Genomic DNA, 27,146 nt, shown 5'->3' on the forward strand with positions numbered 1-27,146 from the left:
ACATCAGGTTTGGTTTCCTTTCTCAACTCACATTTTACTCTTTATTTCAACCATATATATATATATCCTTTCAAATGTGGCTTCACTAGCTCCAAAGCAGTCACAAGTAGGGTTGGGTATCGTTTCAATTTGATCGATTCATGGTTCTGATTCCAATATTTTTCAGCTGTTTCTGATGTGCTATGACACAGAAAAATAAGACTCGATGGATGTTGCTGTGAATAAGCAGATATCAATCATTTCTTTTGCATACTTAACACCACACCAAGTCACGGCTCAGTGACATTCATCCACAAACTTTCGAGCGTATGCTGCAGTCAGCCATGCCTCCAAAGTGTCTCTTCTCACGTGCTTTGTTGGTGTACTGTGTAACAAATCACGTGACGTTAGGTCCTGGAAAATAACAACTTTTATGGATATGCTAAAGTTAGGAACCAATAAGCAGCATTGAAACACACGCGTCTTATCGAATCCACAGTTCTTGGAAATTTGGAATCAGTTGCGGTTCTTGATAGCCAACCCTAGTCACAAGACAAGTTTACACAAGGAACGGTTTTTCCCCCTTGTCTCATGAAATATGCTTTGCTGTCTTCACTTAACTAAAGTGGAAGTAGAAGAGGCTGCTGGTTGAAAGTGGGTAGATTGTTCCTGTAAGACTTTAGTTCGTTATCTCCATCTGCTGTAGCAACCGGTGTTAGAAACCCTTCTCGTTAACACGCACACCTCTTTTTGTCCATTTCAATGACAGCCTGGGGCAGAAACTGGTTTACAGAGCACTGATTAAGCACTTAGCCAGTCATTAATGAAGCCTCATAATCAGAAACGCACTGTGGGACCAATTAGCAACAGTGTAATGAGTGTGCATGCAGATTATGTACAAACTAAATATGTAACACACTGTAATTAATGATGAACACAGTGTAATCACTGTAATATATTTGAGTTGTTGTTTGAGAATTAAAAACTGACTTATATTATTTCAACTCTCAAAAGGATACATTATAAAAAAAATTAAAAAAAACAGTTGAGGTAATCGTCAAAAAATATAATGTAACTTTCGTCTGTGGTTTTCTTTTTCAGAGTGTAATATTTTTTATTTTAAATAACACTGACTTTGAAGTGCATAAAAATATCCATAGATTACCTCAATATAAATAAATTTAAACACTATTCTTGATCAAAACTTAATGAATCAAAGTGTTTGTTGTCATCTTACAGTACACATGTGAAGGAACTTGAACTGCAGAATGATTTGTCTTTTTTATTTTAATTAGAAAAACTACATTTTACATGTTAATAAAATCAACTCTAAAACATTTGGTGTATATTACATTACAAAATAAGTCACTCAAATCAAATTGCCTGCAGCAGGAAATTAAGGTGTTTGTTATTTTATACACTTCTTGTTTATTGTGTATATTGCATGTGAGTAGGAATCAAACTTTAGCATCAATCTGAGTAATTTTGATGTGCAGGTCCTTCAGACTTTCCAGGCTGGCTTCAGGTCCATCTTCTGAGGTCACATAACCAGGATAACGGGGGTAAAACTGGGGGGGGGGTGGTTTACTGGTGTCTTCTCCTGTCCCCGACGATGAAGGTAGACACAGAGGTATCAACTTGGCGTGAGCGTAGTCAACCTCAAACCCCTCAAAAATAAGCCCCACCCCCCAGGCACCTAAACCCTCCTCAAGAAGCTTCGACACCTTCCTGGCTGCCAGCACCAGTTCCTCATAGTCCCCTTTTTCTAGTCTGAATATATCAGAGGTCAAAGGTCGGCGTGGGACCAGCACAGTAAAGCCAGGGGAGTTGGGGAAAGGAGTGAGAAAGGCCACATGACCCTTGTCCTCCCACACCCGCCAGTTCTGCTCCTCCCCACGAACAATGCGCGGAAAAAGGCCCGGATCAGCCGGATCGCCCCCAAGGAAAGTCAGATTGGGCGGGGTGTCAGGTAACGGGAGCTTGGCTCGAATCTTGGCCTGGATTTCAGTCAGGCTGGAGTCCCTCCATCGAGGAGCAGTCTTGGAGGTGCAGTACCCCGGGTCGTGGGCATTGTGCTCCTCTTCTCCAGCCTCATGCGGGCACCATTCTGCCTCCAGACCATGCAGAGGGAGGACACGGATCTGTGGATATATTTAGTTACTGAAGCGCTGATTGACGTGAACACAGGAGTGATTCGAGCTGCTGACCGGCTTAGTTGTGAGTTTTTGGAGGAAAGCAATTTTATTTAAAATTTTTATTTAACAGACAATTCATAAGCTCATATAAATATATATATATATATATATATATAAATATAATAATAATCTTTTTATTAACAACTACACCTCCCATGAGGCGCTGAGAGCACACCTATGTTCAAGACTCATGGGAGCTGTACAGTAGTTACAAATGCTTATGAAATAATTGTGTCTAGTCGTTTCTGAGGCTTCACTTTCCATGCACTGGTTGTACTGTGCAGCCAACCACTCTATCAACTGGTCAAACAAACCCTCACCTGGGCAGGTCTGTCTCTGTGGGGTCTGCTAACCAGCGCACACCTCCGAACTGCCAGCCTGTCACACAGCAGCTCTGCAATAGCTCTCGCCTCCAACAGCCAGGATAAGAACTCCTGCCTCTCCAGATGGAAGATGCTACCTCCCAGGCTGCCAGGGGTGCTGCGCTCCAGGATAACAGAGCCCAGGGTCCAGGGCCTGGGATGAAGGTAGGCCACCAGTCCCCCTGACTGCCAGATGACATGACGGAAAAGAGTGGAGGACATTCTGTGGATGATTAACAGCAATCCTTTATATTTTTTTTCTTTTAAAGCAGTACAAATCAGAGGATAACATAATGTTACATGTTATCTATATGATTGACAAAACTGGTCCAAAATGCCAGATTCCTGACTGGTTCCAGGTAGAGGGACCATATCTGTCCTATTCTAGCCTCTCTGCACCGGCTACCTGTACACTTTCACATTTATTTTAAGGCTGCTCTGTTAGTTTTTAAAGCCCTGAGTAGGACTACTACATCACAGACCTCCTTCACTAATTCCAGGCTCCTCTGGCTTGGGCCTCATGACCATCCCCCGCTGCAGATTTAAACAAAGAGCTGATTGTGCATTTATTCCCCTAGATCTACTCTTATTTTGTTACTTCCTGTGAAACTTTATTTTGAAAAGACACTGTATGCGTTCAGCAAAGGGAAACTGAAAGGAAAAAAGGTTCTTGTAAACAGTGCAGAAACGGAAATTAATAAGTGCATTTATTTGTGTCTAATAATTTTGAGTTTATTTTATGGAACCAACTTTCTGGTGCTAACAGAGTTTAATGTATTATTTTGCATAGCTCTTACGTTGGTCTATGAAGGATTGAAGAATAAACTGCATTAGACCATCAGTACAGGCTCAGTTACATTTCCTTTGACTGGAAGTTCAATACATCATTTATTTATTGAGGAGGTATAAAACCTTAAAGTGATGCATTTTTCATAGGTCAAATTATTTCTTTATTATCATGGATGTGGCATATAAAAGCAACCAACCACTGTAAAACCAGACTCAAGGATGAAGCTATGTATTGATGCTACTGATATTTACTCAGAAATATTCAGTAATTTCTACTTAAAAAAAAGATGCAGTTTGTCTGAAAAAAAAATAGGGGAGATAATACTTCAGAGGGTATCCGTGGATACACATATCTGTTTTTACTTCAATGCATATCTGTGGATACTATAGTAGTATTGTATCTGTATCTGTACTTAAATACCATTTTTTTTTAACTTTTACTTCAGGTGAGTATTCTCCTTTTGTGCTACTTTATACTTTTACTCCACTACATTTCAGTGGGAAATATTATACTTTTTACTGGACAGCTGGAGTTACTGGTTAATTTTCTGATTGGACATTTACACATTCACACACAAAACTTGTACAGTTACAACAGTAAAATGCTACTTACACATTCATGTTTCTGTGATAATAATCATTGATATAATGTATAATCTTTTAACTTTCCGTTTTTTCGTTTTAACGATTCGTGCATAAACAGACAGACAGACAGACCACATTTGTATTGGTGGCTATGATTCAATCTTATTCACATATCGCCAAATCATAAAAGACCCAACCCTAACCCTATCCACATTTATATAAATGTTTTGAGACACTGAGTGTACAGACCTTTTGGTGTTCACATGTGCGACACCTGCTGGTCATTTATTGTAACTTGCTGTTGGTTTCGTGCCGTTCTTCTTTCTGATTATTGAGAACAGACTTTACTGTCCGCAGCACATCCTGAGGAAAACTTACTAAAGTGCTTTCATTTTCGAAACAGACATGATGCGTTATGATCACTCAGCTGCACATGAACAGGCAACACAGTAAAACGCTGCAGCATGACTTTATAATCCAATTTGAAATGATTTTTTTTGTTATTGTCATTGTAAGTCATAAAACAAAATTCTGTGCGGTACCTGTCAGTAAGAGCATAATAATACATTATTCTTCCATTTTAATCAATTATTAAAGACTAATGGGCACCATAAATTGATATTATTACCACTACCATTACCATTACTCTGAATCTCTATGTGGAACTTGCATTGTGCTGTATGTTCCCCCCTCTCTCTTTCTCTCTCAGCCCAACTGGGAACTCTTGGGTCTGTAAATATTACGAATCTGAATGAAGTCTGGTCTAGACCTGCTCTATATGAAACGTGCCCTGGAATAACGTCTTTTATGATATGGCGATATGTAAATAAAACTGATTCATAGCCACCAATACAAAAACTGAGCGGTAACTTCGTTTTATCACTAAAATCAGGAAAAACAAGAAATCGAGCTAAATTTGTGATCTTTGTTGTTGCTGTCCAAAATTTAAAAAACGAAAAAACGGCCTGCTTCTGGCTTCTGTCTGTGTCAAACGCATCGAAAACGCAAACGGTTAAAACGCACCTTGGTCTAAAACGTACCTTGGTCCCGCAAGTTACAATAGTCTAATAAATAAAGTATTTCTGATCTGCCTCAGCTGCACTGCACGGACCTGTCTCTGGTTGCTTGGTAACGTTAGCAAACGGCAAGCTTGTTAGCACCACGGAGCTAATGGTCCACATAAAATAGATTTTATTTACACAGAGAGATGTGTTTGTAAGTCGCAGTGAGTCAGTCTCGTGTGTGGGTCCCGATGCTTGTGCTCGCGCCTACAGCTGGCGAGCACGAGCAGCAAAATGGAACACTCCGCGTGGTCAAACTGTGACACACCCGACGCTTTTAGCTGCTTCAGACATGTTCAATGAAAAAAGAAATACTACGACTGTGTAACTTAACGTTACCGGTGGTTCGCTAATTTTGCTAATATGATATCGACTTCAACAAAGGATGGGAGCAAAGGAAACGCGGTCTCATAATGCCGCGTTCACACGTATCTCTTGTTTATATTTGTCTGAAAAACTGACGTTTTTAGCTTCTCGTTGTCAAAATACTCGATGTTTTCTCCTTGTGTGACGGAATTATATAACATCAGATTGTAGAGTCGGTCGCGGAAGACAATACACTTTGGACTGCGACACTGTCGATCATTACCGTCGACATGCCCGCCGACAGTGCGTGGGTTTCAGAAACATGCCCTATCATAAAACACCTGCTTTTAAAATTGAGTTTGGTGTACCGGTCTGTCCCGTCGAGAGGCCGTCGGAAACAGGGGATTTGGACGTTAATGAGTCACATACATTGAGCTGACCTTCAATAATGAACCTTGTAAACAGCATACAATAACCGACCTGTTTTCAGCGTCTCTTGACTCGTGGTAAAAGATCGTGTAATAAACACAAAATGCTATGAAAACAGAGAAGGTGGCTCCGCTTTGCGACATCACTCAGGGATGTCGGAAACCGAAAGTGAAAAGTCTAGTGGGCAAAGCCTTTCTTTTCAGTGTACTGAGTCATCAGAATCAATTCTTTAAAAAGATTCGTTCACCAAGTCATTCAGCGCTTTACTGGAGCTCCGTCTGCATGGTCCCATCCTACGCTGTATACAATGCGTTTATATCGTCCCACCACTCACTGAGCTGAGGAATTTATAGGGGGAAGGGTGTTTGTTGAAGGTATGATAGTGTTATCAGTCAAAGGGATCGATGAGGGGGGGGAAGGGCTGTATGGTTAAGTTCTTTCAGGAGTAGGTGGCACTTATTAGCAGTTCAACAGTTACTCATTGACTTGTCCTTCTGGGAAACCGCAACTGCCATCATAAATGTCATTCAGCTTGTCTGAAAAACTGAAGAGAACTTGGGGAGATCGACCCTTGGAGGTCTGAGGGGGCCATCAACAGCGATGGTCCCTCCAGAGGAGACAATACATTGCAGTCATGCATTTGGTGGAAGAAAATACAGGCGCATCTCAAGGAATTAGAATATTGAGGAAAAGTTCATTTATTTCAGTAATTCAATTCAAAAAGTGAAACTCATATAATGTAATGAATCTGTATAATATGCGTTTCACTTTTTGAATTGAATTACTGAAATAAATGAACTTTTCCTAATTCATTGAGAGGCGCCTGTACATCCATGGTTAGGTGGCAGTAGCCTACTAAAACTCCTGTTATTCATTTATTTAATGACGCGCATTGATCAACATCATCATCCTTATGAAAGCTTCTGTTTATCTTTTTTCTAATATATCTTATAGGTCTGTATCGGTGGCTTATATGTGTATAAGTTCACTCGCCTAGTTCGCATGTGATATTTTATTGAAAGATGTCATATAACTAACTAATTGCAGTTTAAATGTTTACTTAGATTGTTGTACTACAGCTTGTGCGATTTCTTTATTTCCAATATTATCTGTAAACGCATGGAAAATTTGCAGTTTTGCAAGACATCATGAGCCCGTAGCAGTAATAGTTCTGGTAATCATGATACAGATCACGAACAGAAACTGAAGTCAGAAACTGATGCAGCTGATTACGTCTCAGAAGGCGCCTCCGACACACTGAAATGAGTCCGCAGGTGTTTCTGATTATGTGTAAAAAGCAGTGAAGCAGAGAAAAGTGTCGCAGAGAAAAGAGTCCCCTGAAATCCACCGCCCCTCCCCAGCCCCACCCCAGCTGTCCACGCGGCTTCTGTGCTCGGCTTCACATGCTGTAAATGGAACTACTGAAAAAACTAATCCGGCTCCAAACCCTGCTTTCACCGGTTTGCTGTTGAACTCAAGCAGTATGGCACATTCATCGAATATGTGAAGAACAATAAAGTTCTACAAAGACTTTCAATATTAATGTAAAATAAAAGGATGTACATTTTATTTGATGCAAAAAATAACTCACAATTGATGTCTTTGGGCTCCTCTGGCTTGTACAAAGTTGCTCCTTACTGTCTTACTGTTTTTGTGTGACAATTGTTATTTTACCGCTTTGTTGTAAAGTCAGTTTTTTTTTTTTTTTAAGTGGAACTACTAATGAAACGCAGCGCTGTTTCAGAAGAAAACGAAAAATCGAGTCGTTTTACAGAAGTGCCATTTTATTGTAGGCCGAGCATACAGTTTGCATCAGGTACAGTAAAGAAATAAAACCGAGCCGCGTAATAGAAAATATATTTATATATAATATATATATATGATATATTTATTTCAGTAGCCGCCCTCTCGCCAAACAGTGACGTTGTTTGTGTTTCTGTGAACGAGCGCTTTAGTTCACGAGATGATCTGAACGTTCGGCCGTGCGTCAGTTCAGTGAATCGGACTCCGCAACGAATCTTTTGAACGAATCTTTTTTGTAAATGAACTGATTCTAATGATTCAGTTCACTGAATATATATATATATATATTTTAAAGACCTTTAGTAAATAAAGTCTGGCCATTACAATAAGTTGGTAACAAAGTTATAACATTACAAATCCCAGACGGAGCACAAAACAATAAAAATAAGGCAAAAACAAGGAAAAACCAGAGGTCTAATCAGAAATAAATAAATAATAATAACTGTAAATGTCCAAGGCTTGTGCTAGTTTTTATACATTTCAGTGCGTTCTTGAAATTTGTTAACTCATTAATGACGACTAAGAAGAGTGGGCTGGCATTAATAAATTTACATGTGTGGATAAATTGTTTAGTCGTAATAATCAGGCTATTGTACATCATTTTTCGTTTTTTATCCCCAATTATAACTCCAAATTTAATATAATTATTGTCTAATTTGGGCAATTGAAAGTCCTTTTCAGATATCCAATTTTTAATTTATTCCCCAAAAGATCTTGTATGATTACAAGCAAAGAACAAATGTTCTAAAGCTTCAATATCCAAATCACAAAACATGCCATTGTTTTTGTCCGTGTTGAATCTGTGTCTCAGAAACTCATTACAAGGATAAATATAATTCATCATTTTGAAATGAGTTTCTTTAGCTTTCGGTGAAGTAGGGAGAGTGAGGCATCTTGTTCTAATTCTGCTTGAAATCTCTTTAGGATGATCTTTCAATAGATTTTTCCTTTTCATTGGTAAAGGGAAGAGTTCGGAGGTCATACAATGAAAAGAACTGCTTTGCTTTCACTTAACTGGCTTCCTCCTTCTTCCTTGTGGTTTAACTGCAGCTGGCATCCTTAGTGTTGCATTACTGCCATCTTCTGGAGTTAGTTAACTCCTACAGTGTCTGCTTTGGCCGACCTTTCCCATCAAGTTCCTTTACATTTCCCTATAACGTAAAGTGTGCCTATCAGATTACTCTCTGCTATTCTTAATCTATTCATTATTACCTCCTCTTGTCTTTTTCCTCATGTATTTCTTACAACACCCACTCTACTTTGAATTGAATGTCTTCCCCTTTTCTCCTGATCTCAGTGCGGTTGCCACACTTTATGTCTATGTTTTCCTGTTTGGTTAGTTTGTCCACTCTCTAATTACCCAGAATGCCAGTATGAACAGGAACCAAAATGAATGTGATCCTATAAATAGTCTAGTCTTAAAAGCCCAGGCATGGCTCACATCTAATCCTACAGTTTTTGATTATCTAATCAAATTAATCTAATTAGAGCTACACACACACACACACACACACACACATATATATATATATATATTTCAAGGATGCAATTGGCTCCCTAGTCCAACCCTACAAGGCATCTCATCACATTTATACATTTTTTTCACTTATCCACAATATTTTTAATGTGCTCTCTCCATAATACTCATTAGTCAAAATATACTCCCAAGAAACGAAATGTCTCAACTGTCTCTAAATTATTTTAATACAGTTTCAAATTAGTATTTTCTCTAATCTTTTGTTAGTCGTCAGCTGGGGGACATAAACTCTTTGGTTGAAGTTTGAAGAAGTGACACCAGAGAGGGCCCTTGAGTTGCAGATAAAGAGGAGTGAATTGCTCACTGGTAGAATAAAAAGGTTCAGAAACAAATTAAGCACCATTTCTGCAATAAAACCTTTTGACTAACCGGTCGTGCCAACACATATTCAGTCTGCACCACCAGTTTCCATTTCGACAGAGGTTTAATTCCTGTGTTGTTGCCTTCTTCTCAGAAATATATTCACTTCCTTTTTCTGCGGAACTCCAACAACAAAAAAACCCAGAGTATATTTGCAAACATCCTTCTCTACTGTCTCTGCCCATTTCTCAGTTACACGTGGCCTGATATGACTCACACACACACTTGTACTTCTTTGCTTGTGAGGACCCTCATTGACATAATGTATTCCCTAGCTTCTAATTTGTATTTAAAACATTTTAAGTTTGAGGTAAATATAAGGAAGAGAATCATTACTCTCCTATGCAACACATGTCACCGAATACCTCCAATATAATATATTATGGAGTGGCGTTTGTCACATATTGTATTTCAAGCATACAGCGGAATACACCTGTTATTGCCCCTCCTCATATATTGCAGAAAGTGTTGGTCAGCCATATATTTTCTATAGTTACTGTGTATAAGGAAAATATGTGATGTAGTCATTTTATTTAGTGATGCATTGTCACAAATGGCAATTAATTGGCATGTACTAATAAAAAATATGTTACATAATTTCCAATTATTTCCAATATATGTCAAAATAAATGTTAATTCCTTTGGTTTGCATGTGGTCTCACATCAAAGACAGTGAGGCACGGTGAACAAATGTGTCGTCCTACTTCCTGGGAGTAAATCTGTCTTCCTAATCTGCAGCCCTTGACCTCAGTAATGAGCTCAGCTGCTCAGAGATGCTCTGTGGAGCGGATCAGCTGAAGACCAGCAGGATGATTCACTCAGCTAGAGTGGGCAGAAGGTCACACTGGACCACGAAGAAGTGCCCTTATACAGTTTAAGTTGCTGGTGTAGAAATCTGCGTAAGATCAACAAGTTAACCCTCCAAAGGAACCTTTTAAGAAATGCAATCTGGTTACATCCCTTTTAGGTTTGCGTTCATGTCAGATTGCAAAAGGAGCAGGATTCAGAAAATTGTAGGGTGCTTTCAAGGGTCACTGTCAAAAGACAGATAAGACAGATCTCACATAGCATTATTTAAATTTCAGAATGGAGTAAAATGAAAAAAAGAATCGTATATGTGGAAGGTTTATCAGTGAGTTCTGCTGCAATGACTCCAGAGTTTATATTTATGGAAGTACTGTCTCACAGTTTCTTGGTTTTCTGGTTTAAACAGTTTCAATTTCTCGGTTTGCTGGTGCAGGACAAAGGTGTAAAGTAGGAAACATTTACAGGATGTGATGTAACAAACTCTTGAGCCAAAATCAAGCTCAAGTTCTCCATCACAGACCGCATGTACAGAGCATGATGGAGCTTTCTGACACACTGTTTTTATATCCTTTCATTCTTACTTTTGCCGTTTCCTTACTTCCCCCACGGGAAGACATTTGTTTAATCATGTTTTAGTTATGGTCTTTGCCGAAATGGTTGTTGGAGATCAATACCTATAGCGATTCTGATATTTTCACAGTTTCATGACATTATTCATTCAAATCTGTGGATTTGCTGAAAAACAACACATTAATTCAATGTTTCCTACAGAACTTTACTGAAGTCATGAGGGCGAAAGTCTCTGAATCATCACTGAGATCATCATAAAAATGTGTGATACCCACCAAACACCAGACAAATGATATTCTTGGCGGAGTATGAGTCAACTTTATGGTAAGAACAAAGGAGCTGCAGAGCTTTTAGCTTTAAGCACATTAAATCTCTGCCTCATTTCTTGTTGGTGTATTTCCACTATCAACTTTCTTTATATCACAATCCAACACTTTGGAATTTCAAATTTGTGTAGCAGCTGCTGTAATGTTGAAAGTCCAAACACGCTGTACAACATTTTAATCAGGGAACAACGGCACAAAAGATCTTAGCCAAAGTATGACGACGAGTCTACAGCCATGCTGGCGGCTCTGTGAGGGCGTACTTAGACACAGCGGTGCTTTGAGCTTGCTAACATGTTCACAATGACTTTGCTAAGGTTAAGTTAAGTATAATGTTAACCACGTTCATAGAGCCACACAGCAAAGGTAGCTAAAAATGTATTTTTATAAATAAAAATGGGCATATTGGTCTTGAAGACACTATTCTTATGTACCATTCAGGAGTCACTGGCTAAATCGTGAAGTTGGTTATAGCAGCACAACCATGTTCTCATCCAGGTGAATGGATAAAGGTTAAAGTGGTTTAGTTGTTTTATTCTCAAATGTTTTATCACTCATCTAAGAGGCTTTATCTGTCCTCTTCACTTTCCTTTAGCAACCTAAGCATATTCTGTTTGGGCAGATCCAAATCCAAGTGAAAATCAGTTTAAAATGATCCTTTCCTGTGTCAAGGTTACCAAGATATGACAGTATCCACAGTTGGAGTTCATACAAGATTATCCACCACATGGTGTACATGTGATATAGTTAAAATCTGCCAGGAATAGACCTGTGAACAGCCCAGGGTCAGAATATTAGAATGTGTCAGATTGCTTTGCTATCACTGACTTACAGTAGACAAACTATGAATAGCCTTATAGCCTTACTAGGTTTCACCCCTCGGTGAGCCAAATGCCATCAAGTCGTGTAACGTAATTTTAAATATGGCTGAGGATTGTCTCAAACAGCCTGCACTTTAATGCTCCTATACAAGGCTACAATTTAATTTGTGCCCTTTCAGAACTGGGTTTTACTGGTTTGGCTCCAGGCAACAAGTAAAAAAAACAGATTTTTCAAAAAAGTAAAGGAAATTAGAGGAGGGTTTATGGCTCAGTTGCCAGTTTATTAGGTACCCCTAGCTAAAAGGAATGCTGTCTCATGCAAAAACCCTGCAATAAATGAGACCTTCATGAAGGTTAATATGGTTATATTTTGTCTTCAAGGTTAGGTTTGTAAAAAATATTACAAACACCTCAACTAGCCTGACTCTGTGCGAATGTAAGAAAGTCTACTTAATGGATTAAACAATCGAGATCATGTTTAATTACAGAGCTTTAAGGCAGGTTTTGGTACTAATTTGGACAGAGCTAGCTGTTTCCGGCTGCTGATGTTAGCTTCAGATAAAAGAGTGGTATCGAACCTGTCATCTAACTTCTGGCATGAAATCGAATAAATGTAATGTAAAGGCTATTACTAGGATTTACATTTTGTGTAAAAAAAATACTGCTACCCATAGATACTATACATCAATGTTAAATACATTTCACACCAACAGTAGTTATGTCAGAGCAGAGATAAACAGATGATTTCTTGGTCTTTGGCTTTGCAACAATTCATAATGAACTCTTTTGTCCTTTTAAAAATATGTGTGCAAAACAAAAACCCAGCATCACATCAATTTGCCGACTACAAAGCAGCCCGTTGTGTGTCGTACATAAAACGAGGCTTTAGTTCAGACCAACTCAGTCATGAAAATCTCTTGATTTAAGACACATGACTGCACGCAAACACGCACAGATTCTGGTCTGTCAAATTAGTGAGAAAAGACGCACCGTCACTGTGCTGTGAATAAATGAACTGAATGAAACTGCCGTGATCCTGATTACTATGGACCGCAGAGGAATGTGACAAGACAAGAATAAACTGTGCGGCTCTGCTTGGAGCCACCACACCCACGATCTGCTCATGTGGTGGAAAACTATGTTTCAATCAGCTTTCTGAAGAACAGAAGACACACTTTTACTTGAAGGATTAATGTTAAACTTTTTTAAATTAATCTCCAGTGCTTGAAAACAAACTTCTCAACCATTGCAAGATCTGTGTGGGGAGCATGTGTCGAGGTTTCTCTTACAGTAACTGGACGCCACATGCATGAAACCTCTGCTTTACTCTGGACTCTTAAGGTCACGTCTCATGTGAGGCTGAAACTTATCTCTAATGCATTTTCTGCCTACTTCTTAGGCACATGAATTACCTTCACACTTTTCCCCTCCATTATGAGGCATTCATGGTGAAGAGTCACAGAAGTTCAGACTAGAAAAGACAAAATTTAAGCTGTATAAGGGGATAATATAGTTAAAACCTTTTTTTTAATATGAAGACCATAAAAAATCCATATAATGCTTTACAAAGTGGAGGAAAATGTGCCTGACGTCTCTTTTACAACCAATGAAAAACACTCAAAGTTTTGGTCCCAACAGGCCTATTTAACAGCAGGCATGTCATAGCAGGTAAAGCACAGGTGTAATCAATAACATTATCAATGGCTGCTGCTTATATGCATGAATATTCACTAGCTGAGTCCTAAATTCATACTACATACTCATTCTGTGCAGGGTTTGAGTGTGAAGGGCAGTGATACTCAACTTGCGGCCTGTGGGTCAATTCTGGCCCACGATAGGGAGCTGGGTGGCCCGCAGTTAATGAAAATAAATGGATTCACACTGGGATTTCCTCACTGGGCTGTTTGTGTCCCCGTGTGAAACCGAAAGTAAACGCTGACTTATTATTTTAACCCAAACCATGATCTTTTCCTAAACCTAACCAAACTGCGAGACTGGAAAATTGTAGCATAGCAGTAGATTTGTGATTGTCCTTTCACATGATGCCTTGCTTTGTTACATATATAATTATTTCAGATGGAAGTATTCATCTTCTCATTTGTAGTCTACATATCAACGTCATAGCACAGCAGCCTTTATCATCTCTGTCTCTCGGCCTACAGCTCTTCTTATCTGCATCTTCTCAGGAGGGCAAGGCCTCACTACTGTGGAATCTGTCAGGGAGGAGTGTGTGTGTGTTTGAGCTCAAGGAGTTTTACTGCCAAGACTAAATTTACACAGCTGCTTGACAGAAGTGTGCACATTGAGCTGACTCTGAACCACACGTGTTGGTATCACTTTCAGGGATACTACACTGACTTATTTTCAGTCCCAGGAGGCATCTTTGGAACCAGTTATTCAGGTTGTCCTCAGTCAACTGCTTTAATGTCCAAAAATGTGACCACAGAAAGGGTGGTGGATATACACATCTGTGGCAGTCTTTGGACTTGTAGTATTTCCTGCCACCCCCCTCTCAGTCACCCACCTGTGAAAAGTGTGAGATTGGTGAGTGTTGTCTGGTTTCACATTTACAAGGCCCTTCCCATAAAACATTTGCCCAGGTGTTTCTTGTTTTCTTCCTCCTCATCTCTCACTTCCTGATAGAAAGCTGTAGTTTTAGCTCCAGGCAGTGACATGGGACCTCACTTCATCTCGTTGCAGCTGAAAGTTGACCAGTTACAACTTGTTTGCCAGTTCAAGTCAGGGGAAATTGTAGGCACAACACAAAATATGTGATTCTGTTTGTGGATTTTTACCTCTACTCAAGACTCACATTTAATATAAAATAAGATACATGACGGCCTGCACAAATAAGCATTTATCACTCAAAATGTGTTTATATTGGTGGCTGCTGCCTAAAATATTTTAACTACCAGGTATGCTTTGGTTCTTGCTCTGAATGTAACCCTCAGTGTTCACACCCTTTTTCCTGGCACCAATGAAGCAGCTATATTTTGGACACAGCATGGAACATGTAAATACTAGTACGGTACAACTCTTCTGAGCGCAGTGGAACCAGTGTAGCAGGATTTCCCTAAACTTTGTCTCCATGATACACATCATGTTTCCTGTCTTAAAGCCAGATAATCATTTATTTTGTTATATATACTTATGACTGAAATATTAAAAGTTTGATTTCCAAAATATCTTCTGTTTCTACTATGGCCATATTTGAGAATATAGGATTATATTACTTTAAACAAATTAGCATCAAAAGACACTTTTTATATTGATGTAAACAATCTTTTGTTCAACTATGCAGGATAGCAATTCCCAAAGCACGCAATTTAAATTGTGGTCACTACCCTTTTGATGTGGATAGCTTTATTCTTTGTTTGAACTTTCCATAAAGCTTAAAATAGTCAATAATTAACCATTTTTAAAATCAATTAATCAATTCAGCTCAAACACTCTTTGGTTCCAGCTTCTCAGATTTAAGGATTTGCTGCTTTTCTGTTTGATATTAATAGTTTCATACTTATTAGTATTATCTTTAACCTCTTTTCTGTGAAGTTCAAGTTCTAAATTATAGTTGTTTTTTTAGCTTTTTTTTAATAACAATCTTTGTTTTTATTATCTACTTATGTCACATTATCGCACTGTCCTGTGTGCTGCTGTAACAATGCAAATTTACCTGCTGAGGGATTAATAAAGGATTATCTCCTCTTTATTTTAACTGTTGGTTGGGATAAAACAAGCAAAGACATCAACTTGGGTGCTGTGATATTAAAGCATTTCTCTCCATTTTCTGAAATTTTAGACTAAACTATTTATCGCAGAAATAAACTCATCGATTAATACATGAAAAGAATCAGGTTGTAGCCCTTCAGTGGTTTCTCGTGTAGAAATAATTAAAAACATTTGAGAGATAGTGATGAAAATGCAACTTTAATCACTTTCTGCCATCAATAAAGCACATCACACGAGTTGCTTAAGTACTGATGGATATTTATTAGAAAAAGAAAAGCAAAGCATTTTACAAGCCAAACAGCTGCTCTAAGAGAGAGAGCTGAGCTACTCGAGAAAGGATCAGGTTTTATCCAGCATTAAATAACAAAAGCCACAATCGGCAAGCAAAAGGAGAAAACTATACATACAAAAAAAGAAAAAAAATGTTGACAGTGTAACATCAAGAATTCATTAATAGGTTGAGGCCCCTTTCTGGACTTGAAGCTGTTAACAGGAAGGTTGAAATAGAGTGACACTGGGTTAAAAAGGAGTGAGTAACAACAAGGTAGAAGTGCTATCTCACTTGACACACACAGGAGTTATTGTATTAAAGCTGGGCTGGGGTCTGGGTATTGACTGATGTTGAGAGTGTGCGGGAATCTCTTGTCAAAGGGATACAAGTCTACACTACCAGGAACTATGATGACTCATGTTTTGCATACCTAGTCTACAAATACAAATACAACCCGCCTGTTTGTACAAGAGCTGCTAGTAAGACAGGAAGTACATTATGGGGATCTAACAGGGGGCTGAGAGACAAGCATGTACAGATGCTTCCCCTGACTACCTCCCAGCCCCCTGTCTAACTAATAATCTCATCAACTTCCAGAGGCTTTTCCCTTTTCATCCAGCCATTCCCTCTTTTGTTCAGCGGCAGGTTTCATACATCCACCCTCGCATACCATTCTTCTATAAATCTCTTAAGACATATACTTCTAATAATAAAGTGGACTTTGTTATGGCATGCGAGCATTAGAGCAGAAACAACGCCATCACTACTCTGCAACAGCAGACTGTGCCTCACACACAATCTGGTTACGAAGCCACTGAGCTGGTCTTTCCACGGCGGTGCTTGCGAACTTCCTCCATCAGGTCCTTGAGGTACTGAATCTCCCGGCTGATGGACTCTGCCTTCTCCGCCAACTCATGGTTCCTCTTCTCCAGCCCATCGAGCTCTGTGCCAAGCAGCTCCTGCTCGACCCTCTTTTTCTGTCTGTAACGAGTGGCTGCCGTCTTGTTCTGCTCCATCTTCTTCAGTTTCTTCTCTACCACCTTGGGCGCACCAGACACCGATTTAACCCTTGAGGTCTTTGCAGAGGGGGAGGGAGCGGCCGTAGGCTCTGGTTTGGAGTAGGGTTTGGTCCTAGAGGAACCAGCTGTGGGAGAGGGGGTGAGAGGAGGAGAGGAGGGGCTAGCAGGTGAGCCAGCAACAGACTCGATGCCAGAGTCGCTGTCGCAGTCGCTTGATGGAGGAGAGATTTTAATGGACTGGTCAGGGAGAGATAAGGAGGGCTCATCTTTGTTGGTGAGCACGACCACAATGTGGCCAGAGAGGACAATGGGGCTGGTGGTCTGAATGCTTCCACTGGGATCTGGAATGATGGTGGCTGTGATGGATGTGGCCAATTTCTCTGCATCCAGGACATCCACCTCACTCCCCAGCTCCAATGTGTAGGCTGGAGAGGGGGGAGACAGAGGCTCAGACTTCATAACAACCTCCTGATAAGGAGCCACCTCTGTCTTCTTGGCCTCTGTTGCTCCAGGGAGAGGGAACTCCAGAGGGAGAGAGGGGATGCTGGGCAGTGACAGACCCAGCTCCAGGCCTTTGTGTGGGGTTGGGATGGTTGTGTCAAATGAATCTAGATCCAGATCCATGTGGGGATCGAGGGAGGCCAGGAGATCCTCGGGGGAGCTGGGAGACTCATCGGTTGAGCAGGAGCCAATGAGGGAATCCAGGTCAAATTCACTCAAATCGATTTTTTCTGACATCCAGTCCATGCCCGCAAAAGCGTCATCTGTTGACAGAGGATTTATTAATTAATATGTGATCAAAACAATTATGAAATATAAAATGATAAACACAAACCATTTCAGGAATTTTGAAAATTGGGTCTTCACTGAATACAAAATCAAAAAACTGCTGGAATTCATTTCACGTCATATTGAGTGTCCTGAAAATAGTCCCTGATGACCTCTTTTCAGCTGCCCTAACCCTAACCCTGTATTGTTATGACTTTGTGACGCATATAAACACTTGAGATTGTTTATCCAGAGCACCAGGAACCTCGTACTTGTGCTAAACAGATGCCACAATGAGCTTCATACCAACATTGCAACAAAAGGGACACGTGCCATTGTGAAATAACACATTTCACAAAACCAGTCTGAGCCAGTCTCAACTACGCACTTTAGAGCCACACCTGCCAGCTGCTAACCAATGAATGTTCTTCATTGCCCACCACACCTACTTATTTACCCAATTACTCATTTGTGCCTTAAATTTAGGTGTTGGATGAAAATGTGAGTGACACAACTTACAGTTATTACCAACACTAAATGCATGTTAAGTCATACATTTAGTAGTGTTAGAGCAGCTTATAGTTCACAATTTTTCATTTTTGGCTGTAGGAATATCATAACGTGGCACTGTCTTAGGGCAACCACAAGTGCTTTATGAACACAAAACCACCAATATAAAATATTTACGACTTGCCTGAAAGCAATTAACATAACCAACATTACCTCTTAAGAACAGTGGTGGAAACATTTTTCACCCTCTACATTTTTTCCATGTAAAAACTGACCTTTTGGAGACAATTTTTTTTTTAGATTGACCTCACTTAAGTTTTAATACATGGGAATTTAAATTCACTCTCACCTTTGCCATCTTCTGCTCCAACATGGACGTCGAGCAGGTTGCTGGCACCCAGCCAGGGGAGGGACAGAGAGACGGCTCCGTCCTTGATTCCCAGAAATGAGGAGGGATGGGTGGGAGGAGGAGAGGGAGGTGGGGAGGCAGAAGAGTGCGAGGAGGATGACAAGGTCTGGTAGGGAGACAGGGAAGATGTGTAGGAGGAGAAAGAGAAGGGGGGCGAAGCTGGCGCCTTCCCCTCTAGAGAGGAGGAGGGAGAAAGAGCTTCTTCTTCATCTTGGTCCAGAAGGGGCCCCATGGGGTCAGCCATCAGAAACGAGGGCCCTGTGGACAAGGACTTTCTCGTTAAGTATCTTATTTTTTGCACATAATACTTATTCAACATAGAAGATAATCTGATCCAATTTATAACCCAGCTATGTCTAGCCATCTGATACCACACTAAAATAAACTACCAGACTTCAAAATCAAACACTTCAATGACCCAATAAAATGGAGATTATCTAATAGGTTAATGCCACAAAATACTACTTTTCTGTTTTTAACAGACATGAGTGATTTCATTTTCATTATTGATATGAATTTTAAGTCCAGGAAGCTAAACTTTGCAATCTGCCACACTTCCCATTGGGTTATCCAAACTCAGTGCTCTGTATTCAGTAATGTCTGTAACAGTGCTTTGGGAACATTTGTCATCACAAAACCAACCTAAGTACAGGGCCTCCACGTCCTCCAATGCCAGTTGGGAGAGTGTCATGGCTGCTGCTGGTCAGTGGTAGCCGTGAACGGGTGAATAAAAACAACGTTGGGTCTGGTGACGTTAAGTCGAGGGGTTCTGTACTGCTGTCGACGGCAGCAAAGCTGAGGGTGGTTGCCGAGAGAGACCTGGGTAAAGACAGAGATAAAAGCCATATTATGGAGAGGAAATTAGGAATATGCACAGTTAGAGCGTTGATTGAATAGGCTAGATACAGGTAGAAACATTTTGAGAGTTGTCACTAAGCTAATGAATGCCAACCAAAAAATATTTACAGGAGGAAAGAGTGTAAGGTAAAAAGAAATGTATGGGAATTCTATGAAAACATTATGCCAGGGTTTAACAACCTTATCTGTGTATCTGAAAAACTCCACATCGTGTCTGCACGTCCTGAAACAAGTAAACAATGCGGCTGTACAACTTTCTTCTTAGTGTGCGCTCGGGTCGTTAAGGCTGTTAACGTCTCTCCGGTGGGGGAGGGGAGGCTAATTTTGGCTAATCTGTTCCAATGAAGTGTCAAAGCGGCGTTGACGTGAAACCCTCCGCCCTCCATCGGGGGGGATAATATTTCCTAATTTGGTCATGCTTTAGCCGGTAACTCCGCCCTCCTCAGTGAGTCACAGCGGAGATGTGGGAGGGCAACCGCCATTTTCACAACAGAGCCATCTGTGCGAGGGGCTGGGGGGAAAAAGACAGCGCGCGCCATTTTGGACACGCCACGTTGTCAGTGTTTTATACACAAACACAACCAATGTCGAAAAATACTCAACAGCCTCGCTGTCGCTGTGAAATACATAGAAACTTTAAATGAGCGGCTTAAAAGGTTTTCGCCGTTCACCGAGACAATCTCTTTAAGATGCCTCGCTAATGCCACATAAAACGGCACAACACAGGCTGTCGCGCCGGCTGGAACAAACGTTACTACAACTGACAGTCCGTAATTTGACACCACCGCTAACTCCAAACCAGGAAATCCAGCTCCATAGCGGGATCCACTTGTAATTTTACAAGTACTTTTCTGTAGTAATGGACAATATCTAGCGCGCTTAACCGTACTCAACAAGTCTGTTAACTTTATCAACACAGTGGAGTTGACACTAATGTCGGTTGAAGCCAAATTCATTCCCGGAAACAAAAATGTCGATTAAAAAAATACTTACGCCATTTTGCCAGAAATAGCCAGTGCACTTAGCCGTTGCACTGCCGGGTTTATGCCGCTGCAAAGATAGCCGGCGCACGCCTTTAAACTGCCATTTTAGCGCGGGAGAGCTTCCACCGAGAGTCTCTATGAACAGTAACTGATGTGAGAACGATGAACAGGCGGCGAGAGTCACAGTAGTATATAAAGAGCCTAGGCACCGCCGACTGCTTTCCTCCGCGGTGTCACTCCGCGGGGGCGTTTGTTTAAAGTTTGACTGGTAGCGCGGGTGAGAGGACGTTCCGTGTCATTTACAAGCAATGACGAACAAATCTCCATCCAGCTGGGCAGTAGCACCGGTGACCGAAACAAGCGTACCACTGTGATTACGCGGCTCGAGTCTTGTTTGTGATTGGTTAGGTGCATAATGTCTATACTGTTGACAAAATAGATCCATATGGAGCTTTAAGCACGAGTGCCTCCCTACGTCAAATATAGGTCAAATACAAAATGTAAACATTGAGAAAGGAAACAGTTTTATGGGTCTTTTATGAATGTCAGCGACTGATAAAGACTGCTAGACTACAACAAACATTACATAACACATACTTCAAGATACTTTACCATCTGTTTGAAAAATAAAATTATAATTTTTAATTTAAATCAGTTCCATATTTTATTCCCGGTGCCTAGTTATTTCAGAAGCATCTCTAATTAAAGATCAAAAACAGTTAAGCCTAAATTTAGCCTGCCTTTTTGTTTATTATCTATTGAAAAACGATTTATGACTTTGAACTTATAGGCTATTTTAAAAATGTTGTTGTTGATGAAATGTTCTTGAGCTCAGAAGTTGTCTTTCGTTGTTTCCTAACGCTGTGTGGTGAAGCCGATGACAATTTTACACATTGTGAACAATAAATTACAAAGTAACTTTTATGGGAGGAAGAAAACTTTCACATCTGTGTATTCTACTCTCTGTCGCTTTTCAGACATTTTCATGTTTTGCCCTGTTTGTGGGCTGCCCCTGCACCATAGCTGCATTCCTATATTATTTGTTGATATGTTTCTGCATTAGCAACTTGCAGTCTCTTGTGTATTCATTGCAGCTGTTGGTGAAACTCGATGAACCCGGCTGGGGTTCACTGGAGTGACCACTGGACTGCCCCCTGGTGGTTAGCTGCGGGTATTAAAAAGTATTTCATTCTCTTCGGTCTCTCAGAAATTTCAGGTAACTTTCAGGTAAATTTGTACAATAACACAGATGATGAACTGAACATTAAGGCTAGTGTGAGAGAGGATTATGACTTACTTTACATTAGTTTAATTATTTATGTAAGTTATCCACAATAACAAATAATACCAAATATTTACAAAGCAAAGCAAGTTAAGTGGTGCGGGACATTTCATACACAAAGGCAATTCAAAGACATTATGCATTTAAAACAAACATTTAACAGGAAGTCCTGCATAAAACACTAAAACACAAAGTAAAAAGAAAGAAATATTTAAAAATTTCCCCCCCAAAAAATGAAGTAAAATAAAATACAAAATGAATAAGATAAAAAATGAAAGATATCAGATATAATAATATAATATGATAAAGATATAATCTCTTTATTAAAACTGTAACCTGTAAGTAATTTATAGAATCTGGGCTAATCGTTGTATAGATTTTCAAGTTTGCAATCCCTTACGTTGCAGTTTTGGAGAGAAAAATAAGTGAATGAAAATATATGCATATATAAAATTATGAAGATAAAATCAGGCAGGAGGAGGTCTAAAAGTTAAACAAAACTATTTACTCCCCTGAACAATGGGTTCTGAACAAGTCCTTGACCTGCATGAGCTCATCCAAAGCCTTATTGAGATCCTCTGCCAGCTTGCGGATTTTCTTCGCAAACTTTGACTCAAAGCCCTTCTTCAGCTTCTGACCATCCTTTCCTTGGGTGAAGTACATATCCATGCCGAGGGCGAAGCCTTCAATCAGCCCAGATGCCTTACTGTTAGCCTCTATGGCCCTGGCACTTGCTCCTCCTGTGGCGGCCAGCTGTACCATCCTGGCGACTCTCACTGAGTCCATCCTGGCGTCACTCAAAACAGACAGATCATGCTGCTTCAGCTGCTCCATGCCCTCATTGATGAACTTTAAGCAGGCCTGAATATCCTCCATCAGGCAGTCGTACTCCTGGAAGGTCTTTTCAATTTTCTTCTTGTCCTGACTGACGTTCACCTGGAAGAAATGATTTCATAATCTTGTAAACAGAAGTTTTAAACACATAATGGTGAATTAAAAGAGTAAAGAAGAAGCTACTATGTGTAGTTCTTTTTGTGTTTAGAGCATCTTTTGATTATTTGGCATGAAATTGTGTTTGTAGAGAAACAAACAATCTTGGTGGATATTGGTGCAGTCTGTGTGTTGCTTTGAGCCCATTCATCCCGAGCATTGGTGTCTGCTACAGCATGTTTATTAATACTACCATTAGCACAGACACAAACCACAAACAAAGACCGTAAACCTTGTTCCATGTCTGGTCACCTTGTTAGCGATGGCTGCTGATGCACCAGTGACGCCGCCGGCTGTAGCCACGCCAACCCCGACTGCAGTCAGGGCCAGTGAGGCTCCCAGTGTGAACGGAGACAGAATCACCCCGGCAGCTGCTGCCACACCTCCCGCTACAGTTGTAGCCCCTCCAGTGATGCCAGCAATCTTTGTCCTCTTTGAAACCTTAAGATTAAAGGGAATTAATTTGATATAATTTCTCAAAAATGATTAAGAGCAAGTTATGATGACTTTAATCATACATATGATATATTTACAGCATCCAAAACACATGAGTGCAGCCAAATACATACCAACTCAGAACACACAGAAGTCAAACATGGTTGGTCTAAATTAAATTATGACTGGAGAGCCTGGCTTAAATTTTGATTTACTGTTTTATGATTAGATTGAGTGCAACATACATGACCTTTCATTATCATATCTGGTCATTTTACCATGTCTAAATTGTCAGCAATGCAGAGCAGCTCATCAATGTGTTGCTTCAGGGTGCCACCGTGTTCAGACAGCAGGAGGATGTAACGCAGGATAGCTTTATAGAGCTGTTTAGCTTCAACTTTGATGATCCTGGAATGTATTGTAAGAACAGTTGATCAGATTATTATAAGTCAGCTTTAGTTGGAGGAACCTGTCCAGTCTGGTCTAAAAAAGACTGACTGAAAGTTTGGACCAGTCACTAACAAGATGCATCATCCACCAGGCTGCACCAAAACCAGTACAGTTTAAATGGCCTTTCAGGTATAACATTTTGACCTCAGAACCCCAATCAATCTAAGGTTTTGAAACAGCAGCACACAGTTGATCTTTTGAAGATCAAGGGGTTTTAGCCACACGTGGCTCTAGAGATGGCAATGCTGGTTAGTCAATCCACCACTTTGGTCCAGACTGAAATATCTGAAGAACTATTGGATGGATTGCCATGAAAATTAGTATAGACGTTGACGTTCTGGATCAATTGTAATCACTTTGGTGAACCTTTAACTTTGGTTTATGACCAAACACCTGCAAGACTAAAGACATTCCCAACAGCCTCAGATGTACTTCATGTTTAGTGCTAATTAGCAAATGTCAAATGCTAAAATGCTAAACTAAGATGGTGAACATGGTAAACATTACACCTGCTACATTACATCAGCATCGACATTTTTCATGTTAGCATTTAGCTCAAAGCCCCACTGTGCAAGAATCTACTTACATTGTTTCTGTCTCCCCTCTAAGTTTGAGGTCTCTGCACAGAGTATTCCAGGCTGTAAGTCAATAAAACTGTAGTTCAGCAACAATACGTTACCACTATGAACATCAAACATGAATCTCTTCAAACTGGTTTTCTTACTCACGTGTCACTCCCTTCCACCAGTCCAACAAAGAGTTGGCATCCTGGTAGAAGATGAGAGGTAATTTACAATGCAGCTAAAAAGACTGTAATTGTACTCTCTTTATATTGTGTTAGTAAAACACCTTAACGGTTTTAATATAATTACCATGATTTCGTTTTCCTCGTCAGGATGTGCTTTTGGAGGTTTCGGAGGCAGCGGAGGAGGTGGTGCTTCACAGTTATCATTAATTGATTGTTTAGCCTCCACCTGAGAAAATGAGTGACAATCCAGTTTTATTAAGTGTACAAATAACATGTTAGGTGAGTGACCACTATTTTCACAGTATCAGTTTTTCAGTTTCATGGCATGCGTTTACCAGTTCAAAGAACTTTAGAAACATGAACCAGAATATTTCGTGGTTTCGGTAGCTGTAGCATTTTCATATTTTACTTACTAACTAGCTGCTTTGCTCACGCTGCACCCTACATTAAAGGTTGAAGTAACTTGACAGAAACGTTATGCTTTTTTTCCTTTTTACTGTAGGTGGAATTTCTTGCTGTGCTTACAGTTTAAGTTTCCCCAAATTCTCCTAGCTCACTACTAATAAACTACGAGGAACCTTTGGGATTTGGGGTCACTACTGGGGACTTTGACAAAATCAGATGGCAAGAACATTGTTACCTTCACTATTTCCAGAGTTTCTCCTGAACTCCTTTTAACAGTCCACTTCTTTGGTGACACTGGTGGAGGAGTTGAGCAGACCAAACCTCCCTGAGTTCAAATGGAAATAAACACACTGAAAAAGTCTCACAAAGACACATCCTGAGTCTTATTATACCATTCATGTTACTGCTGCCCAATGTGTGTGAGACTTTTATTAGTCTGTTTGAATCTGTGATGGATTATATGGAAGTCTGGAATTCAGAATCAGAATCAGAAATATTTCATTGATCCCCGGGAGGAAATTAGACACGTTACAGTTACAATTATGCATCAGTTCCCATCCAGTAATATCAGATTATTAAAATTTGACCACAGACGAACCCTGATTTAAAACTGTGCTTTGCACATGGCAGTTCAGAATCAGAATCAGAATCAGAAATACTTTATTGATCCCCGGGGGGAAATTGTTGAATGTGGAGATTACTGCGCACCAACCTCCGCAGATTTCGTGGCAGACTGAGGAGTGGCGCTACATTTTAACGGCTTGTCGTTCTCAGTTTCGTCCAGATGGGAAATCTTTTTCCTTGGCAATGGAACTGGCTGCAGAAAGAGAGGAGGTGTCACTCAACCGCTTGGATACAGTAGGAACATTTAAACAGAAGCTGCTTGGACTTTCTTAGGAAGGTATTCATTCACTCTGTACTTAGCTATGAGATGAGATATGAGATATTTTCATTTTCTCAATTCCCTCACATATCTATCCAGATGATAAAGATGCAGTTTACAACTTCAATGCATCAGTTCAGACATCTGAACTGTTCACTAACCTTGTCAATCATGCCAGACAGGACCGATTACATATTTGTTGTTGACACACCTCACCTCACCTGTTGTTTGCTGGTTTCACTTTTGCTCTGAACAAAAACCTTGATTATGTTGAATGTTTACCTTTGGAAACTGGATATTAGGTAGAAAAAATGTCTTTGCAAATGGCAACCTCCCACACACAGATGGAAATCAGATTGATTTGTTAAACATCCCCTCCTGACATGTTTCAAGACATGAAATAATGTATGTTTATTATTATACTCTATTAATAATATAATAAATTGTTCAGTCAACTTGTTAAAAAATATTAAAATCACATCTGCTCCTTCATTAACAAATTCATCAATCTGTAAATATGCAAATATTTTTCATTTCAAAGGTTTAACTGCTGGACATAAGATGTCTCCTCCTGAAAAGACCCTTTTCAGTTCAACTTTCTACATCATTTGTTAATATAATGCTAAATTGAATATTGGACCACAACCAAACTAGGATTTGCTAACTAACTCTTAATGGGAAGCAGCACTTCAGATGAAAGTGTAAACTGTGTGTTTATACAATATTACACTGTGAATACATAGGCTACCTGGATATCAATAAAATCTACAGTGTTAACAAATGCCTCAGAGTGACTCAATGTAAAATATGACTTTGTATTTCAAATATAATTGAAAAGACCAATGGGATTTGAGAGTAAAGTGATAAAAAAAGGTATTAGCCTATTAGTTTAAGAGTAGCACCCAGCAATGTTAAAGACATATAAAGCCCTGGAAGTAAGAGAAATTAAGTAAAAAGGGCCACAATAAAAAATATTATTGGTGTCCAGCAACACAGATAGGTTTGGTTTTGTGTGCCGTGAATTTGAGATGTTTGTCTTAGAAACGTCTGCCTCCACCCCAATACTGATCGCCATTTACAAATTATTTAAGAACAAATACACACTATCTGCATGGCTACATACAACAAGCAGAAACAGGCAAAAGTACTCTTTAAATGCGAATTCACCCAAATGAATTTTTTCAGCAGCATTTGGTTAAACAGTAATGCGACTTAATACTTTCATAATCGTTACACATGATTTAATTCTTATTTCTTACCCGTGGCATTGTGTAATAATCCCAGCTGTGTTTGAGCCGTCCTGCTATCACTCTCCTTTGCTACTCTCACTATCAACTTATGAAAGCTGATCCTAACAGGTTAGACATTAAAATGAACAACTGGTATTCATTCACTGTCATTCAAGCAACTGCATTCTTCTTTACGCACCTTTAAAGGTTCTGCTATTGCTGGAATGAAGAATACTCTATAAAGTCAGCT

General features: G+C 39.8%; 3 protein-coding genes across 3 annotated transcripts; all 3 read right to left on the minus strand.

Annotated features, from left to right (window-relative positions):
- Window positions 1–1,353: 1,353 nt before the first annotated feature.
- LOC139302621 (uncharacterized) lies at window positions 1,354–5,861 on the minus strand. The gene is made up of 3 exons (XM_070926327.1): window positions 5,758–5,861; window positions 2,495–2,759; window positions 1,354–2,120 (listed from the first exon to the last, which is right to left on the minus strand). The coding sequence occupies exons 1-3, from the start codon at window positions 5,847–5,849 to the stop codon at window positions 1,437–1,439; spliced, it is 1,041 nt and encodes a 346-aa protein (XP_070782428.1). The 5' UTR covers window positions 5,850–5,861; the 3' UTR covers window positions 1,354–1,436.
- Window positions 5,862–15,897: 10,036 nt separating this feature from the next.
- atf4a (activating transcription factor 4a) lies at window positions 15,898–20,618 on the minus strand. The gene is made up of 4 exons (XM_070919374.1): window positions 20,485–20,618; window positions 19,276–19,452; window positions 18,574–18,891; window positions 15,898–17,710 (listed from the first exon to the last, which is right to left on the minus strand). The coding sequence occupies exons 2-4, from the start codon at window positions 19,322–19,324 to the stop codon at window positions 16,731–16,733; spliced, it is 1,347 nt and encodes a 448-aa protein (XP_070775475.1). The 5' UTR covers window positions 19,325–19,452; window positions 20,485–20,618; the 3' UTR covers window positions 15,898–16,730.
- Window positions 20,619–22,076: 1,458 nt separating this feature from the next.
- Window positions 22,077–27,043, minus strand: LOC139302115 (apolipoprotein L6-like). The gene is made up of 9 exons (XM_070925708.1): window positions 26,927–27,043; window positions 25,497–25,601; window positions 25,020–25,109; window positions 24,504–24,605; window positions 24,360–24,399; window positions 24,218–24,269; window positions 23,460–23,589; window positions 22,999–23,187; window positions 22,077–22,692 (listed from the first exon to the last, which is right to left on the minus strand). The coding sequence occupies exons 1-9, from the start codon at window positions 26,933–26,935 to the stop codon at window positions 22,261–22,263; spliced, it is 1,149 nt and encodes a 382-aa protein (XP_070781809.1). The 5' UTR covers window positions 26,936–27,043; the 3' UTR covers window positions 22,077–22,260.
- Between the last annotated feature and the right edge of the window lie 103 nt (window positions 27,044–27,146).

Source organism: Enoplosus armatus, chromosome 2 (assembly GCF_043641665.1).
Source record: "Enoplosus armatus isolate fEnoArm2 chromosome 2, fEnoArm2.hap1, whole genome shotgun sequence".
In the NCBI taxonomy this organism is placed as follows: domain Eukaryota; kingdom Metazoa; phylum Chordata; class Actinopteri; order Centrarchiformes; family Enoplosidae; genus Enoplosus; species Enoplosus armatus.